This window comes from Anarrhichthys ocellatus, unplaced genomic scaffold, assembly GCF_004355925.1.
Source record: "Anarrhichthys ocellatus isolate YVR2014 unplaced genomic scaffold, GSC_Weel_1.0 scaffold105, whole genome shotgun sequence".
NCBI lineage: Eukaryota > Metazoa > Chordata > Actinopteri > Perciformes > Anarhichadidae > Anarrhichthys > Anarrhichthys ocellatus.
Genome location: NW_022280135.1, coordinates 582,210 through 600,279, shown reverse-complemented (window position 1 = coordinate 600,279; position 18,070 = coordinate 582,210). Strand labels below are relative to the sequence as shown.

General features: G+C 44.5%; 2 protein-coding genes across 2 annotated transcripts in view; both read right to left on the bottom strand.

Moving 5' to 3' along the window:
• Positions 1-1,244: 1,244 nt before the first annotated feature.
• b4galt7 (xylosylprotein beta 1,4-galactosyltransferase, polypeptide 7 (galactosyltransferase I)) lies at positions 1,245-13,699 on the bottom strand. The gene is made up of 6 exons (XM_031876189.1): positions 13,318-13,699; positions 9,578-9,937; positions 9,248-9,473; positions 8,581-8,664; positions 8,255-8,359; positions 1,245-7,409 (listed from the first exon to the last, which is right to left on the bottom strand). Exons 1-6 carry the CDS (start codon positions 13,368-13,370, stop codon positions 7,254-7,256), a joined length of 984 nt encoding a protein of 327 aa, XP_031732049.1. The 5' UTR covers positions 13,371-13,699; the 3' UTR covers positions 1,245-7,253.
• Positions 13,700-15,992: 2,293 nt separating this feature from the next.
• The window catches only part of tmed9 (transmembrane p24 trafficking protein 9), a 3,614-nt gene continuing 1,536 nt past the window's right edge, over positions 15,993-18,070 (bottom strand). The window contains exons 4-5 of the mRNA XM_031876179.1: positions 17,539-17,685; positions 15,993-17,275 (exon numbers count right to left, since the gene is read on the bottom strand). Coding sequence (XP_031732039.1) covers positions 17,126-17,275; positions 17,539-17,685 — 297 coding nt within the window. The 3' untranslated portion in view covers positions 15,993-17,125. The remainder of the gene's footprint in view (positions 17,276-17,538; positions 17,686-18,070) is intronic.

Below are 18,070 nucleotides of genomic sequence, written 5' to 3'. Positions count from 1 at the left end.
AGCTTGTACATGCACCTCCAGCTGCCTCTCGGGGAAGAACCTGGGCCAAAGAACTCGTTCCACCTCGACTCTGTCAACCCTGCCAGAGAGCGGAGGTTCACAACCTTTACACAGATTTCATAGATAGCTTTTTTCTCTGCTGCCTGAAACTTGTCCAGGTGAGGGGTTGTGAACGTCAGCAGCTTGTTTCCTCCCCCCTGCCAGTCCCCCACCGCTGGGGCAATGAGCAGAGTGGGGAGGGTGTACTCACTCTCTTCATCCCATTGGTCAGACAGAGTACAGTTTCCTGCAACTGCTCTCAGGCGTTGTGGCAGGGCGGCACAGACCTCCTCCACTATTCTATTGGTCAACCTGACAGACGTGATGTTAGTGTTCTGCCTGAAGGTGACCATAGATGTTGCTGTTAATGACATCTTCACCAAATGTCCCAGTTTAGTGCAGCCGGCTTCTCTCAGACGAGTTCTCAGGCTGGCAGACCGCAGCGTTTGGGTTCTAATGAAGCTGTTGAAGAACAAAGGTTCCTCCAGCAGCCACACGCCCGGAGTCTCATCAGCTTTACGTGAAATGTTAAAAATCTGCCACGCCTGCAGAACAGAGCCGTAGAACGGCGTCAGCTCGGCCAAGTCCACTTCCTCAGGTTGTAGGAGAAAGAGCTGCTTATCATATCCCAACCGCCCAGCTCTCCTCAGCAGCAGTCGAGCCGTGTCCATCCAGCTGGGGCCACAGCCATAGAGCAGCTTCTGTGCAGTCCGGAGTCTGAAAGAGGCGATCCTGGACTGGATATCGATGAGACCTTGCCCCCCCTCTGCCACAGGCAGATAGAGAGCTGCTGCACGAACCCAGTGCCGGCCGGACCAGAAGAAGTCCACGACAGACCTCTGTATCTCTGCTATGAGGCCTCCAGGTGGCGTCAGAGCGATGAGTCTGTGCCACAGAGTCGAGGCAACCAAATTATTAGCAACCAGAACTCTTCCCTTATATGACAACTGGGGTAGTAACCATCTCCACCTAGAGAACCGAGCACACACCTTCTCCTTAACTCCCTCCCAGTTCTTTTTCTCAAAAACCTCAGAGCCCAAAAACACACCCAGCACTTTTAGACCTTCTTTTCCCCACTGAAGACCTCCAGGCAGATGAGGCACCGTCTGATGTCTCCACTGTCCCACCAATAAGGCTTCAGATTTTTCCCAGTTCACCCGTGCAGATGAAGCCCTCTCATAAAGAGACAAAGCATCCTGCAGACATAGAACATCTCCCTGGTCCCTGATGAAGATGTTTACATCATCAGCATACGCAGACACAGCGAGGGGACTACAAAGACTGGAGGACCCAGGCAGTGACAGACCACTGAGCCGACTTCTCAGCCTGCACAACAGAGGCTCAAAAGCGAGGCTGTATAGTTGCCCTGAGATAGGACAACCCTGCCTTATCCCTCGCTGTACAGGGATCGGTCGACTCAGGCCAGCTCCCATTTTGACCATACATTCAGCACCACTGTACAGCAAACCCACCCAAGCCAAGAACCCATCACCAAGCCCAAAAGCCCTGAGTGCAGAAAACAGATATGCGTGACCCACCCTGTCGAAAGCCTTCTCCTGGTCTAGTGAGACAATACCTACATCGACATCGTGGAATTTACACACATCAAGCACATCACGGATGAGAAAAATATTGTCCATAACTGTTCTATCTGGGATACAGTACGTTTGGTCACTATTTACAACCACTTCCAGGTAGTCTCTTAGTCTGTTGGATAAGGCTCTGGAAAGCACCTTATAGTCTGTGCAAAGAAGGGCCACTGGTCTCCAGTTCTTAAGAAGGGCCAAGTCGCCCTTCTTGGGCAGCAGGGAGAGTACCGCCCGCTGGCATGAAACAGGAAGTGATCCTGTTTTAAAACATTCCAACAAAACAGAGTGTAAGTCAGAACCGATAATGTTCCAGAATTTCTTAAAGAAATCCGTCGATTGAGAGAGACCGTCGATTCCCGGAGTCTTTCCTGAAGCCATCTGGTTCACTGCAACCGTCAGCTCCTCCAGTGTCAGCTCTCCGTCCAGCATAGCCCTCTCTGCTGGACTGAGCTGGGGAAGACCCTCCAGGAGCTCCCTACTGCTCTCCGTACAGGATTGCTCTTCCCCAAAAAGAGCAGCGTAGAAGCCCATGGCATGGGTCCTCATCTCCCTCTGGTCAGTGGTTATCCTGCCTCCTGGGAGCTTCAGACAGGTCATCCGCTTCCTCTGCGCCACCGATCTCTCCAGGTTGAAGAAAAACGAGCTTGGGGCATCCATGTCCTTCAACTGGAGGAAACGGGACCTGACCAGAGCTCCTTTCACTCTCTCTTGCAGGAAGGAGCTCAACTCCAACCTCCTCTCCTTCAGCAGCTGGCCCACACCGGGATCTGGGTCTCTCTGGAAGCCCTCCTCAATGATCTTTATGTTGGCTTCAAGGTCTTTAACAGCAGACTTGATTATAGCGGTGGCGTTTGAGGTGTACTGCTGGCAGAACACACGGATCTGCGCTTTTCCGACCTCCCACCACTGTTTCAGAGAACTGAAACGAACTTTTTCAGTTTTCCACTGCTGCCAAAGAACCCCAAAGCTCTGACAAAAAGTGCTGTCCTGTAGAAGTTTATTATTAAAATGCCAGTAGGAGCTAACCCTTTCACCTGGTGAGGTTATCAAACCTAAACTGACGAGGTGGTGATCGGTGAACCCAACTGGACTGATTGTGCTGTTCTTCAGTCTGGAACTGAGACTGCGAGAGATGTAAATTCTGTCCAGCCTGGCTGCACTGATCCTGTCGTTGCTGACTCTAACTCATGTGTACTGTCTGTCTAATGGGTGTTTTATTCTCCACGTGTCCAACAGATCTAAGTGTGTGATGACGTTGTGGAGACTCTGAGCTGACTGTGGGTGTGGTTCCTCACTGTTCCGGTCTATGGTGAAGTCTAGAGTACAGTTAAAATCCCCTCCGATGATCAGTTGCTCCTGATGGCAGCTCTGCAGTTCGTTTTGCAGCGTAGTGAAGAAGCGTGCTCTTTCTGGCCCCTGATTCGGTGCATATATGTTCACGAAGCAGTAAAGCGAGCTCTCTATCTCTGCCCTCACCATCAGCAAACGACCCTTCACCACCTCAGTGACAGACAGGACGGTTGCGTTAGCTGCTGTTCTAAACAGCACGGTTACCCCGGCACTAAGATTGGTGCCGTGGCTCAGGGTGCATGAGCCCTCCCACCATAAACCCCAGTCTACTTCATCTGTTGGAATGGTGTGAGTTTCTTGCAAAAAGAGGATGTCCAACATTTTTTGATTTACAACCTCCTGTATTAATGCTCTTTTATGCCCGTCCCGCCCACCATTGATGTTTAAAGACCCTAAATTGAAGCTCTGCATAGAAAGGTCAGAGGATGGAAGGAGGTAAGACAAGATAAGTAAGCAGTGGAAAGTGGAAACCCCCGTGTGACACATGATCATGTTAAACTGTCTTAGTTTTCTGAACTCTTCCACTTTTCCTTACTTTCCTCAAGGTTGTGATGTGTTTCTTTAGGCGGAAGCGCTTTTTTCCATCTAGAAGGTCCAAACCCACCTTTCTCTGCACCACCCCAACAGATCGTATGAACTTCTCAATGTCAGGGAAATAATCACTCACTTTTGCAGATCTATTGTAAGTTACATCCAAAAAAGAGTTTATTTCCTCTAGTGAATACAGATCAGTGCTTTTAATGCACGTTTCAGAATTAAATGCAACATCTGATTCACTCTCATACTCCATGTCCTCTCCTTCACAAGACAGCTGGCTGTTGGACACAGACCCTACACTCTGTGCTTCATCTAAGGCTATGGTGAGATCTCCACCTGCTGAACCTGTAGCTGCCTCTTCACAGACTTCTACCGACTGTGGTGGTGCTTCGGTACCAGATGTAGTGAGGTTCTGCGCCACCACAGAAGCCTGCTGGTTGTAAGACTGGCCCTGATCCTCCTTATCGACATTATTGTTATCAGCAGAAGACGAAGAAACGCCGCCGACCGCACCGGCAACAGCCGCCGCCGGCGCGACCGCGGCCGCAGCCGCAGGCTCCGCAGCCGGCTCCGCCTCCGCGCCTCTCTGCCGCTTGTGCGGACACGTGAATCGTTTGTGTCCTACATCTCCACACTCAAAGCATTTGATCTGTCCCGAGCTAGCGTACACCATGTATGAACCCTCCCCGTGTTTAACCCTGAAGGACACCTCCAGTGTTTGTGTAGGTGACTCCAGGAACATGAAGACCTGCCGCCTAAGAGACAGCACGTGCTTCAGTTTGGGATCCTTACACCCCAAACTGACTGTTTTAAATCCGCTGGCAAACTTTCCAAACCTGCGCAGCTCATTTTCTAACAGCTCGTTCGGTATAAACGGCGGAACACCGGACACGGTGATCCGCGTAGAGGGCACTGAGAGCGGAGAGACCTGCACGAAGCTGTCCCTGATGAACACGCCGCTCTCTATCAGCTTGTGGACATAAGCCTCGCTCGCCACGAACACAACCACAGCTTTATTCATGCGAGATGCAAAGGAGAGTTTGTCATGTCCCACCTGCTCTCCACAGCCAGCAGCACCTCCTCTACTGACACGCTGCTATCCGGTGGAACTACCCGGACTCCTGCCGGATTGACGGGCGTGGCGTCTCGGAGGACGCCATCCTCCCGAACAACGCCAAACACCACTAATCACACGTTCTACCGATAAATACACTGCTTAGTATCTTACCTGATCATGCGCAGAGACAGAAGAACAGAGGAACAAAACCCAAAGCAGTGAAAGTACAATCAAACCTGCGCGCCACTCTCACGTCCACCACTCACACGCAACCGGAAACGGAAACAGAGGAGAGGGGAGAGGAGAGGAGAGAGGAGAGGGGAGAGGATAGAGGAGAGAGGAAAGGAGAGGCTGAAACATGTGAATAGTTTAATATATAAACACGTGGAGCCTCCATGTTTTTAAAAATTGGTAACACTTGTGGACCCAAATGTTTGATATGAAGAATCCATTGTTTGTTTGTATCCTCCTGCAGAGGCAGTTTAAACCTCTGGGGCTCTGCAGGAGGATGTTTGTGTAATTCCTCTCTCTGCCAGAGGGGGAGACACACGCTCCGCTCCGCAGCTTTAAATACGATCCAGCACAGGAAATAGAACAAGAAGCAAACGAGCCTTTTGTATTTGTTTTGTAAACTCAGGTTTTTATAAATACTTAATATTGTACAAATACATGGTACCGCTTGTCTCTGTAACATACAACTATGACATCACGTGGAACCTCAGAGCGCCCTCCGGAGGCCAACCGGCACACAACAGTCAGCCGACCTCTGAATATAAAAACTAAAGACAAGAGACTGAACCAGGACCTCTGCAGGGTCACAGGTCCAGAGGAACTCAAAGGGACTTTTCAGTGACTCTGATGCTGTTTTGTGTCGTTAAACGAGACAAATTCTGCATTTTAAAAAGGTAAAAATACTGATAAATTATATAAAACACGTTGCAGCTTTTCCTCAGGATGGAAATTTCTGCAATATTTAAATTCACAAGAGAAATATCGCTCATCAAAACACAATTATGAAAGAAGTGACTTTTAACTCTCTACTCAACAGGAAGTGAGCAGATAAGGACGTTCATTTGAAATAATAATAATAACATTTTAAAGAGTTATGACAAACGTACTTTAAACTCCAGACTTTAGCTTTTATATTTTCAGATTTAATTTGACAGAATTTAATGATATTAATCTAAATTATTATGTCTTGAGAGTTCAACAGAAATCGTGCTGAAATGAGAGAATAAAGTATGAATCTCGTGGTTTCGAGATCAGTTCAATTATAAAAAGAAAATAAAACAAAAATAAACGTTTTTAAGCAAATAATGTAACAAAAATACATTAAAATAATATTTCTCCCAAATAAATACATCGAATCTCATCTGGTTTCTGTCTGAGGTCACTCAGCGCGTCGACCAATACAAATGTAGGACAGTCGTCATCATCATCATCATCATCATCACCATCATCACCACCATCATCATCACCATCATCATCATCACGTCATCATCGTCATCATCATCACCTTGCTTCTCTTAAACCCTCTCTTACAGTGAAAGCAGGAAATGATCTGTTGGTCAAATGGAGACGACACTTCTCTGACAGCAGTTATCTGTGAATGGAGTGATGGAGTCTGGTGTGTTCAAAGAGACGATGGATGAATCAAAGGTCCGTCTGACAGCAGAGTAAAGAGGTGAAGACGTTCTAAACAAAGCGTTCATTTAAACTCCGACCGCAGCAGAACATCACTTTGCTCCTCTGGCTGGAGAAGAACTTCATACAAACACACGTATGAACATCTCTGCCGTCTCTCTAACCTCTGATCAATGAAATCATCTGATTGATGAACCCATAATGAGGATGATGATGATGATGATTAATCCTGCAGGCCGTCGCTCTACGAGTGAAGCTTCAGCTCCTTCTCGAGGTGATGTTGGATTGAAATATATAAATAATTGTGTCTTCAGTTCAGCTCAGTTTACTTTGAAGAGAACAGGAAACACATTTGGGGACGTTTGGTCGTAGTTAAGAAAATCCAGATTTCTCATTAATTATGAGAAAAAGTCTCTTATTTATTTCTGTTGTGATCAGTTCAAGAGACACGTTCTGCAAAAAAAACACAAAACATGAACTTGTTTCTTTCTTTGTCAGAGTAAACGTAGAGCCTCATGTGAACAGCAGGAAATGAACAGTGTTGAGATTCTTCCTCCGTTAGTCGTCACTTCTTCTCCAACGTGGATCAGAACAGAGAACACGAACCCTCTGAGACGTATCTGAACATCTCGGCTCCTTCTGCACAATCACAGTTAAAAACAACAACAACGCCAGCAGGAACCAAAGTGCCCCGCCAAAATAAATGCGTTAAAACAGCCAAGCTCGTGTGTTTGAGTTAATCTTGGTTCAGTCTTCTCATCGGGAGGTTTTTAATCCACCGAAAAATCTTCAGCTGGCTTTAAAAAGACAAAGCAGCAGTTTAAATAGTTGAGATGTACCCGACGGTGAGGATATCGAGCTCCACTGTGTGTCCTGGAGTAAATCATTCAATGTTCGTACCATTTGTTTGTTTTCACAGCCTCATTTGGTTTGTAGAAACACGACCAGCGTTAAACGGATCAAAGCCTCCAGGTGAGCGAACACGACTCCAGACCTGAAACCTGTTGGGGGGGTGGGGGGGTGTGTGTGTACGTCCTCTACGCCAGCAGACACCAGGGCGTGTGGTCCTGGTCACACTCCAGCTTGGTGTTGATGACGGTGCACGGAGCCCCGCTGATGGTCACTTCCTGTCTGGACTCCACCTGGTAACGGAGGTTAGTCAGACCCCCCTCCTGGTCCACCTTAAACTGCTCCTGCAGGGAGGAAGGAGGAGGGAAGGAGGGAAGGTGACAATGGAGGGTGTGTTGTGTTTAACAAGAGGAGCTTTCCATTGATTATTTATTGGTTGTTTCGTTGCTTTGTCAGAGCTAAAGGAACTGTTCCTGAGTCTGAAGCTGCTAATTCCAACAAGACTTGTGTGTCAGTGAACGCAACACGAAGACCTCCTCTCCTGTGGACGTTTAGTGCAGACGGACGGCGTCTTAGCCGCTCAAACAGCAGCTGTGATTATGTATAATATATAAAGAGAGTCCTCTTTGCAGGCTGCAGGAAGTGACCTGGATTTATTGTGATTGTTGTTTTATTTATAAGTGTAGAAACCAAAAAAAGTTCCACTTGAGTGGTTCCTCAGTTTGCGGTTTCTGTCTAAGGTTAGCTTAGCTTAGCGACCTCACAGTGACGGTCAAAGCTCCGGGTCTTTCCTGTAATAACTAGCGGAGCAGACAGAATCTACTGGTCGTTGCTTAGCTTAGCTTAGATTAGCTTAGCTTAGCACAGCACCTGCAGACACACGTCACACGTCTGTCTCTGGTTCACGGAACCTTTTCAAAGCATTTTGAATAAAAATGTGAGCAGAAAACCAGAATGAGGAGATGTGAGGTTTTCACCTGATGAGGATCATTGAGTTGACTCACGTTCTGTGTAAAGAAGGTACTCTGGTGTTTACTGAAGAAGTCTTAGTCGTCTGAGACCGAATCGACTAAGAGCGCCATAGCATCGACCGCAGCTGTTGTATATGAATTAGATGTTTATAAAAGATATCGGCTGGGACTCAGAGGGACCTTCTGATTGGTTCCCTCTAACAGGTGAACTCTTGTACCTGTTTCTGGGCGGCGACCCTCTTCTGGTCTCTCTTCCTCCAGGCCGAGTCGTGGATGTGGAGGAAGGTTTTATATCCTGTCGTGATTCCACTCGGTCTGAAGAGCTGCAGAGAAAATAAACACAGAAAGAATGTAAGACGTGGTCTGACATGGTCTAACATGGTCTGACATGGTCTAACATGGTCTGACGTGGTCCGACATGGTCCGACATGGTCCGACATGGTCCGACATGGTCTCACATGGTGCGACATGGTCTGACGTGGTCTGACGTGGTCTGACGTGGTCTAACATGGTCTGACGTGGTCCAACATGGTCCAACATGTACCTGTAACTCAGCTTTCCTCAGTCTTCTGTAGAACTCGTCGTCCTCTCGGCCCCAACCCCAGAACCGGTTCGACATCCCGTTACACTGAAAAACAAAAACATAAAGCATTTTATTTGTCTGCTTCAGAGAAGATGTGACGAAGAAGACTTGTCCTGAACTGTGAGGTTTCTGCTGAGTAGAGTCCAGCGTAAACGGGTGAAACAGCTCCACCTGGTGGACAGTCTGAATCATCACATCAACGTGATGTGAAACGACTGTCGGGTATTTTTAACTTCAGGAACTTCAACCACAAACCGGCATCTTCAAGATAAACATCACTAAAAAGACTAAAGAGAGGCTTCGTGTTTCTGGGATTGATTATGGAACAATATTATGAACAAGAACTGGAGCTCAAAGAACTTATGTCATATTAAAATATCCAAAATGTAAGTTGATGTCGATATATTGCCTAGCTCCATTAACATATCTTAACATTTAGTTAAGTTCCTGCAATCGAACAGGACTAAAATAACCCCGTTCAGTAACAGTAGTTTGATATTATCACTCTGTATGTTGTTTCCAGTGAAATATGAAGACACAGAGCAGACAGCAGGAGGTTTCTGTGAGTCCCTCTGACCTCCGACCCCTCACATTGTTTAAAGAAACCACAGAAGAAGCCGCTCCGTACCGCGTGGTAGTGCTTCTTGGTGAGCAGCAGGATCCCCCCCACGTAGGTCTTGTAGTGGTACAGCGGATGCAGCTCGGGCGAGGCCACGTGGAACGGACCCTCCATGGGGAACCCGTAGTCCAGCGCCTCGTTCAGGGGCAGCAGGTCCACGTCGTGCATCGCCAGGTAGTCCGTGTCGTTACCGCTCTCCAGGTAGCCCACGTTGATCAGGGATGCCCGGTTAAACCTGAACCCAGAGTCACAGTCTCAGTTGAGAGAGAGAGAGAGAGAGAGAGAGATAGAGAGAGAGAGAGAGAGAGAGAGAGACAGCTCTTCTCCCCCCCTCCTCACCTGTAGTGATCCACCTGGTTGATGACGATGATCTTGTGTCTGATCTTCTTCTTGTTGAGGAACGTGTGCATAAAGGGAACAAACACCATCAGCTCGTCGAATCGTTCCCTGAAGGGGATGATGAGGGCCAGTCTGTGAGGACCCCAGGACGGGTCGTCCGCTAAAGACGCCTGATCGACGGCGGGGGGGCAGGGCGGCTGCTGCTGCTGCTGTTGTTGTTGTTGGGGGGGGCGTCGGTCTCCGTGCAGGGGGGTGGACATCTCACCGGAACAGCTGAGCTGAAGCCACAGCAGAGAGACGAGCAGCAGCACCATGCACAGACCGAACAGCTTGTAGATCGTACATCTACCAGAGAGGAACCTGGAGACACACAGGAGGGAGGCGGAGCTTCAGGCAGCTGCTGAAACACTACAGGAATCTTTAAATACAGGAAACAACTACAACACTGACCAGGTCTGGATTTCAAAATAAGAGGTAAGATAAGATATATATATATATATATATATATATATATATATATATATATATATATCCATCCATCCATTATCCAAACCGCTTATCCTGTTCAGGGTCGCGGGGCGCTGGAGCCGATCCCAGCTGACATCGGGCGAAGGCAGCGTACACCCTGGACAGGTCGCCAGTTCAGCGCAGGGCACATGTAGAGGCAGACAAACATTCACGCTCACATTCACACCTACGGGCAATTTCGAGTCACCAAATAACCTAAGCTGCATGTCTTTGGACTGTGGGAGGAAGCCGGAGAACCCGGAGGGAACCCACGCTGCCACGGGGAGAACGTGCAAACTCCACACAGAAGGACCACCCGGGATCGGCGTGGAACATGTTGTAGGTAGGGCTGTGCCACATCCAATCAATTTCAGCAAACATCCCAGAATGATTTAATGCAAATAAATAATAATATTCTGTATAATATAAAACACACACACACACACACACACACACACACACATATATAATGATGTATTTATAACTATACATCATGTCTCAGCAGGTGCTTCATGTCCCTCACTCCCTAACTGTCCGTGCTGGATCTGTCCCCGTTGTTTTAAAAAGCTAAATACGTTATTAGCATGACGTCATCCAGCTAGCCAAACCTGTCTGGTGTTCAGCTAGTGGAGAAGCTTCATGTACTGCTTCCCTTTCCCGCTAGTCTGCTGTCTGATTGTGAGGTCAGGCTGATGTGATATCAGCTCTTTGGCCTGAAGGTTCTCCTCAAAGTTCTCCTCTCAAACGGGTCTTGGGGTAGAATCGCGAGGATCGCTTCCGGTTTCAACTTCCGGTTCAAGCGATCCTCTCTTGAAACCGGAATCGAAGAAATGACAAATAAGAGGCCAAATCCCAATGTCCCCCCTAAACCCTCAAACCCTGAACCCTCAAGTCTTACTGACGTCACCTGGTGAGTGGTGAGTGTGAGAGGCTGTGAGGGCTTGAGATGGTGCAAATAGGAACGGGACAGCACTTTGCTGCAACATATATCACGTTACCATGAAAATGACAATAAATATGATGCATAATTGTGTGTATTTATTTTATACTTTGTACTCCCTGGTTTGAAAGTCTTCAGGCTCTTTCCTCACAAGATGAGAAGTAACTTCATATAATCTATTTACTCGTTTTTGTCAAAACGGCTTCAATGACAAAATCAAATATTTGATGAATAAATAAATAAATATCTTCTGATTTCATGTTTATTTTTTGTTCCATCTTTAACCCTTAATATTTCTGAGTAAATGTAATAAGACAGGCTGAACACACGTGATCCATCCTCTTTGTTTACCTTCTTTTTTTTTTACGTCTACATGCGTCCACTGGTTACCCAGTGTTTAACGTCACATTGCAATGATTTGTGGGTAATTCCCTTAGGCTAAATCAGCATACCATGCTGACTTACGGAAAGGGTTCATAAAGGGCTCAAAATGTCTGCAAGAGAGCCTCAAACACTTGACGATTTGACAGTGGGACAGCCCTAAACCCTCACGGACTTCGCGGGAGCGCGCCTCAAAGTCCGTGAGTCCGTAAGGGGGACATTGGGATTTGGCCAGAGACTTGAGACGTACCCTAAGGGTACAATTGTTAATTGTCATTTCCTCAACTTCCGGTTCGAACTTCGGACAACCGGAAGTTGTTCTCGCCGCCATATTGACGGCCGTCCCAAAGCTCTTATTTCTGCTCTGAGGAGCAAGGATGGAGGAGGGATCTCTGAGGAGCCATGAGCGAGGACCCACGAGAACAAACTTCCAGGAAGTGTTTTTACGGCCGACACGCCCCCTCATTGTTCATCTGTCATGTGATTGGACGCTGCAGCCGATCGGACTGATGAGATTTTGTTCAACATGTAAACAGTGAAGACAGATCACAGATTAAACTCGAGCTTTATATTTGATTCGTTTCTGATTCAACATCTGGTTTAAATAAATGTTCATTGTAGACTGAACAACAAAAGGACCACAAACAACTTTCTACATTTATTAGAAAGATTTGTGTTTTCATAATCTGATGTTTCCCTCAATAACTTTTATTATTGTATCGATCGATCGATAGATAGATATAGATATATATAGATATATATATAGATATAGATATATAGAGAGAGAGAGAGAGAGAGAGCTGACAGACGAAACACTTTTTACATCATGGATCATCATTTCATTCAGTCACGTGAGGCTGTTCATTCCTGATTGTCGGGTTTGATGACTTTTATCATTTAAGAGAAACAATAATCATATTCTGGGTTATTTAATAATGACGTCACAATCTGAATTTCAAAACGTACAGACGCAAATAATTCATAAATAAGACGATCGCATTCCGCCGGTAGAAATGGATCCTGTGCTTATAAACAGAACACAGGACACAGTTTAACAGACTACAGAGAGAAACACCTCTACAGTGGTGATTACTGTGTGTCGTTATTAGTATTATTAGTTACTGTTATTAAGTACAGTGATCATGTGAACACACGCTAACTTATCAAAAGTCTCTCCAGCTGTTAAAGCCGAATGACAGCTGATCAGCTGTGATCAGCTGATCCAGCTGTGATCAGCTGATCCAGCTGTGATCAGCTGATCCTCCGTCATCAGAAACAGACGTTGCTTCACCTGACGCAGCTGAGGAAAGGACGTCTCATGTCTCTTAAGACATATTTCCTCGTTCCTCTCTCCTCGCATGGTACATATTGTACTTTCTACTGTACTACATATACTTTTTACTGTACTACATCTCAGAGGTACATATACTTTTTACTGTACTACATCTCAGAGGTACATATACTTGTTACTGGTTTACTGGTGTAACAGTATGTACTCATATAGTCATCGGTACTAAACAGTAACTTTAAGTACAAATAGTGATACTAAAGTGTAGATATATTCCTGAAGTAAAAGTCCTGCATTCAAACACTTATTCAAGTAAAAGTATAAAAACATTGGCATCAAAATATTCCAAGTACCAAAAGTGAAAGTACTCATGATGCAGAATGTCCCACTTCATATTAATATATTCATAAATTAAGTACATTTTTCTGATTCATAATTCTACTTTTAGTGAAGTATATTCACAGTGTGTGTTTTCTTTTTAAATATTTTATATATGAGATAATATTTCTTCAACCTCTGGGGCTATTACTGTGAATTAACAAGAATACAGTGAACATGATGTACTTCTAAGATTGAATAAAATACCAATACATGAAATAATAAATAACTAAACATCCATCTTACCTTCTCTCCTCTTTGAAGTAGAGGACGGGTTTTCTTCTGGATGAGTACATCATCTTTAAAACATCACTTCTGTCCAGTTTGATTACAAAATACAACAACAGAGGCTCAAACTTCTCAAAAACAGAAGTTTCTCTCAGATTATTCTTTCATCCTCTTCTTCTTCTTCTTCTTCTTCTTCTCTTGTGTGATTGACACGAAGCTAACTCCACACAAACCCTCCCGCCACTCTTCTTCCACGGCCTGTCAACATTTGCTTCATTAAGAGTCAAATTTATTCAGTAATAATCCATATTTTGCAACCGGTTGGTCCTGTTAGCATTGCATAGCTAACAGTTAGCTGCTAACATAGCTAACAGTAAAACTGTACACGTAGCATGTAGCATGTAGCATGTAGCGGTGCACACACCACGACGCTCCGGGTTCAACTTCCGGTTTATCTGTTACCGAGTGTCCGTTAACGTTTGAATTCAGCGGGGAAATGTTCAATTAACACTATAACAAAAAGCCCGACCGGATGAATATTTAACGGTAATTTCACGATGGAAAGATTCTGCGATTGGATTGTTGTCCGACCTGTTTAGGAGTCCGAATGGAAACAGTGCCGGCTGCTACTCAACAAAGGTTCCATCTTCTCGCTTATTCTCCGTTTCTACTTCCGACAACCCAATAAAACATGGTTTCAGTTTCTTCTACTTAAAACAAGTATTATGCTTTCCAATAACATAGAGAGAACTGTTAAGACCAACTTGACTATTCATTAGTCTTGTTATAATCTTGTTTCCTTTTTCTTCCACTAGATCCTCCCAACAAATGGTTTATTTAAAATATATAGATTTCCTTTTAGTCCCTTTATTCCATTTGTTCTGCCACATCTTTTTCAATTGTCCCATAATCACCACTTCTGACTTACTCATATTTACATTATTTCTTCCACTCTTCAAAGCCATCAACTCAAACGTGGGACCCACAACAAATAAACACACATCCTCATTAGATGAATTCTGAATATTGATTGTAGTATTTAAAAAAATAAATCCTCTCTACTGCTGGAGTCAAACTCATTAATAGCAAAGGTTCCACCATTAAAGGAACACTACACCAGTAAAGGAAACGGTGTACTGTGTAAAGTACTCAGATGTTTTACTGAGTACTTTTACTCAAGTACTGTACTTAAGTTGAATTTGGAGGTGCTTGTACTTTACTTAGTATTTCTACTTTCCACGATATCACAGAGGAATATATTGTACTTTTTCCTGCACTACATTTATAGGATAACTTACTTTACATATTCAGATGTTTAAAACTAAATATAATCAACCAATAAATGATGAAGTAATACTCTATATTAAACTAGCAGCAGTAAATAAAGTGAATACAACGAGCTCCATCTTTACCTGCTGCAACCTTAAAGTGATAAACACATTATATCAATAATTATAATACAATATATATATTCTTCTGAATGAGTACTTTCATTTTTTGTTTCATTTAAAAAGCAACAGTTTTATTTTAGGAAACAGTCATAATTATTTTAGTTTAAACTTTATTACATTATTTTGCAGTCTCATTTCTTTGCTTTCTATATTTTATACTTATAATACAACGTACAGCCAATAAAAAACCTCCTTAAGTGACTTTTACAAACTGTTTCAGTGGAAAATATTACAAGAATAAAAGAAATCATCAGTCCTTCAAACCAAATGTGACAAACTTTATTCTGAGTGCAATGAGACGGATCTCACGAGGACAGAATCTCTCCAAAAATAAAAGATTGAATCAAAGCTCCTCCTCCAGCCTAAAAACAAACCGATTCAAATTCTAACCCAAAACATTTCTCAAATATTCCAGCAAACACAAAACCACCAGAGAAGAAGAAATAAAAAGGAACCACATGTTTAGAGGTGAAGAAGGAAACAACGGACTGAGGAGGAATTATCAAAAGCTTCTTTTTAAATCAGACAGCTGAGGAACGATTTTAAATGTTCTTTTGAACTTCAGGAGGATTTGAAACCTTTTAGCTGCTCGTGTCTCACGTTGAAGATGAATATTCAGATTCATGATTTTGGGGGTTTAGATCTAAACTTCGACAGTTTGAGATTTTGTTGTTTTGTACCTGAATAAGAGAATAATCTGGAGGTACGAGAGCTTCATGAACGAGCCCGTCTGCATCTCAACCACGTCTAAAGAACCGCGGTTTGTTTTGTTTTCTTAAAGCGACAGTAGCCTTTAAAATGATCCAACACCAGAAGATTGTAAATATCCCCTCTGATGTACATGAAGGTACATTCAGCTTGGACACACAGTGAAAAACAGAAAACAGAAGTCTCGTTTTGTTGGATTTCACTGAAATAAAAAGAGGAATCGACAAACTTCATCTGAAAGCTGAGAGTCGTCACAGAACTCCACCTCATCAATAAACACATCCGTTATGCATCAACAGGACATTTTATACGCTGTATGTGCTCAGAGTTACATCTGTTTTTAAACCAGATTCCAGCGTTACAGTAAAAGTAGTGTAATGTATTAGAAGTGTGGTTGTTTGAGGTACTTCTCAGTGTACTACTACAGTACAAACAGGAGTACCAGCATGGGAGTAAAGTAATGTACTGATGTGGATGTATTTTAGACAACTAAAATGATATATACTACATTTAGAACACTTTCACCTCTTTCCTCTGCTGTCAGACAGACTTACGTTATCTATTCTCTCTTTAAACACACCAGACTCCATAAAGCACTGATTCTACCTCTCAGAACACACCAGTTGCTGCTCTACTGCTGCCTGCATCGGATACTGTGTTTGTGTTGATGAGAGACTTTAGTGAACAAACTCAAACACACTAACAGATGGAGGCAGCAGTAGAGCAGCAACTCATGAGTGCGTGGAGCTAAAATCACTGTTTTATGAATGGAGTCTGGTGTGTTTAAAGAGAGAATAGATAACATCAGTCTGTCTGACTGCAGAGTAAAGAGGTGAAAGTGTTCTAAATTAAGTATTCATGTAAACTGATACAGATTCTTTTAGGAGTCTAAAATACGTCCACAGCAGAACATCACTTTACTCCTCTGACTGGAGCAGAACTTCATGCAAACACCTCTAAACATCACTGCTGTCTCTTTAAAGTCTGAAATTGAAGATGTTTAGTTGTTGAGTGCAGCTTGTTGACCATCGTTTGTGTTGAAGCGAGAGACGACAACAACAACAACAGCGCCGTAACATCCTCGATGTCAATATTTGACTTTTGTTTGCAGAATCTCCACATTTAAGAAAACGTTTCACAAACTTAGTTTACACACATGAATCCAGATTATAATTTCTGCATTTTTGTTTAACGTCATCGAAAACACGCTGAACGACATCTCTAGTGGCCAGTAACACATCATGACCTCATCATGACCTCATCACAGTGAGGCAGGAGACGGAGGAAGACGAAGTCATTTAAAATAAAAATAAACCACAGAAACACACGACTATCGGCCTGATGGACGTGGACAGAAAGCAGAATGAAAAGCTCTTTGTGTAATAAATACAGTTGTCACATTTCCCCCCCGACGGTCTGACGGTCTGCTGCAGAGGTGACGAGCTCGTTACAAACAAACAGAACATCAACAGTAAAACAAAGATGGCGTTTTCAGGCCGAACCTTTCAGCTGCTTCTCTCTCCGTCTCCTCTGCAGTTTATCCTCCGACAGCAGCAGCGACCGCCGCCAATCAGCAGAGACCAAACACACACACACACACACACACACACACACACACACACACACACACACACACACACACACACACACACACACACACGCGCACTCTACACCAGCTTCTTGGCCTCGAAGAAGCTCTTGAGGTGTCTCATCTGCCAGATGCCGATGGCCACCAGGATGAGGGTCTGGACGATGGACCACCAGAGGACCCGCTGGTTGGTGCTCTCGCTGGTCAGACGGAAACGCTCCTCGCGGTACTGAGAGAGGACAGACGGACACGTCACATGACCGCCAGCACGGACGAATGAAAAGCCTGTTGTGACCTGTTGCATTGTGGGAAAGTGTTTGTTCTGTGTTCCTACAGTTTGAAATGTTCCTGACTTTTTATAATGATAAATTAGTTTTAGAGGAGGACAAAATGTTCCCTCAGTCTCCAGCGGGAGGACGGCGTCTGTTCAGAATAAACAAAGAGAAACCGGATGAATGTGTGTGAACTCTGTTTAAACCCAGAGACACTGACCCTCTGGTAGTTCTGCTCCTTCTGGATCTGGTCCACCTGCTCCACCAGCTGTCTCACTCTCAGCTGCAGCTCCGTCAGCTTGTCTTTGGCAGCGATCTCAGCGTAGTTGTTGGCGTGTTCTCCCACCTGGATGTCCAGGTGAACCCTCTGAGACACAGGAAGAAGAAGAACTGTGTCAGCAGTGAGAGATGTAAGTATTTATAGTCTCTGATCATGTTTCATTGTAAACAACCAATCAGTCTTTAAAGCAACAGGAGGAGAGCTAGTAACGTTAGCAGCACCGCTAACGGCTAACCAACGGAGGTTCACTTCAGTTACATTATGATGCCTTCAGACTCTGCTCAGTGAACATGAGTACTGGCTGAAGGTACATTATAACGTTATCATGATGTGTTCACATGTCATCTGTAAAATGTAGTTTTGGTGATAAACTTGAATAAATCCAGTAGTTTGAAGGAGTGGAAGAGAACAGCGTGAGAGGAAGTGGAGAACAGCGTGAGAGGAAGTGGAGGAGAACAGCGTGAGAGGAAGT

What these genes read in the sequence shown, in the direction of transcription:
- b4galt7 (XM_031876189.1), bottom strand. Translation starts at nt 13,370, where the DNA reads ATGATGTACTCATCCAGAAGAAAACCCGTCCTCTACTTCAAAGAGGAG. An exon ending in CCAAGAAGCACTACCACGCG is followed by an intron (nt 8,665 to 9,247) that starts GTACGGAGCGGC and finishes TTTGTTTTTCAG; the next exon opens with TGTAACGGGATGTCGAACCG. An exon ending in TGAGGAAAGCTGAGTTACAG is followed by an intron (nt 8,360 to 8,580) that starts GTACATGTTGGA and finishes TTTTCTCTGCAG; the next exon opens with CTCTTCAGACCGAGTGGAAT.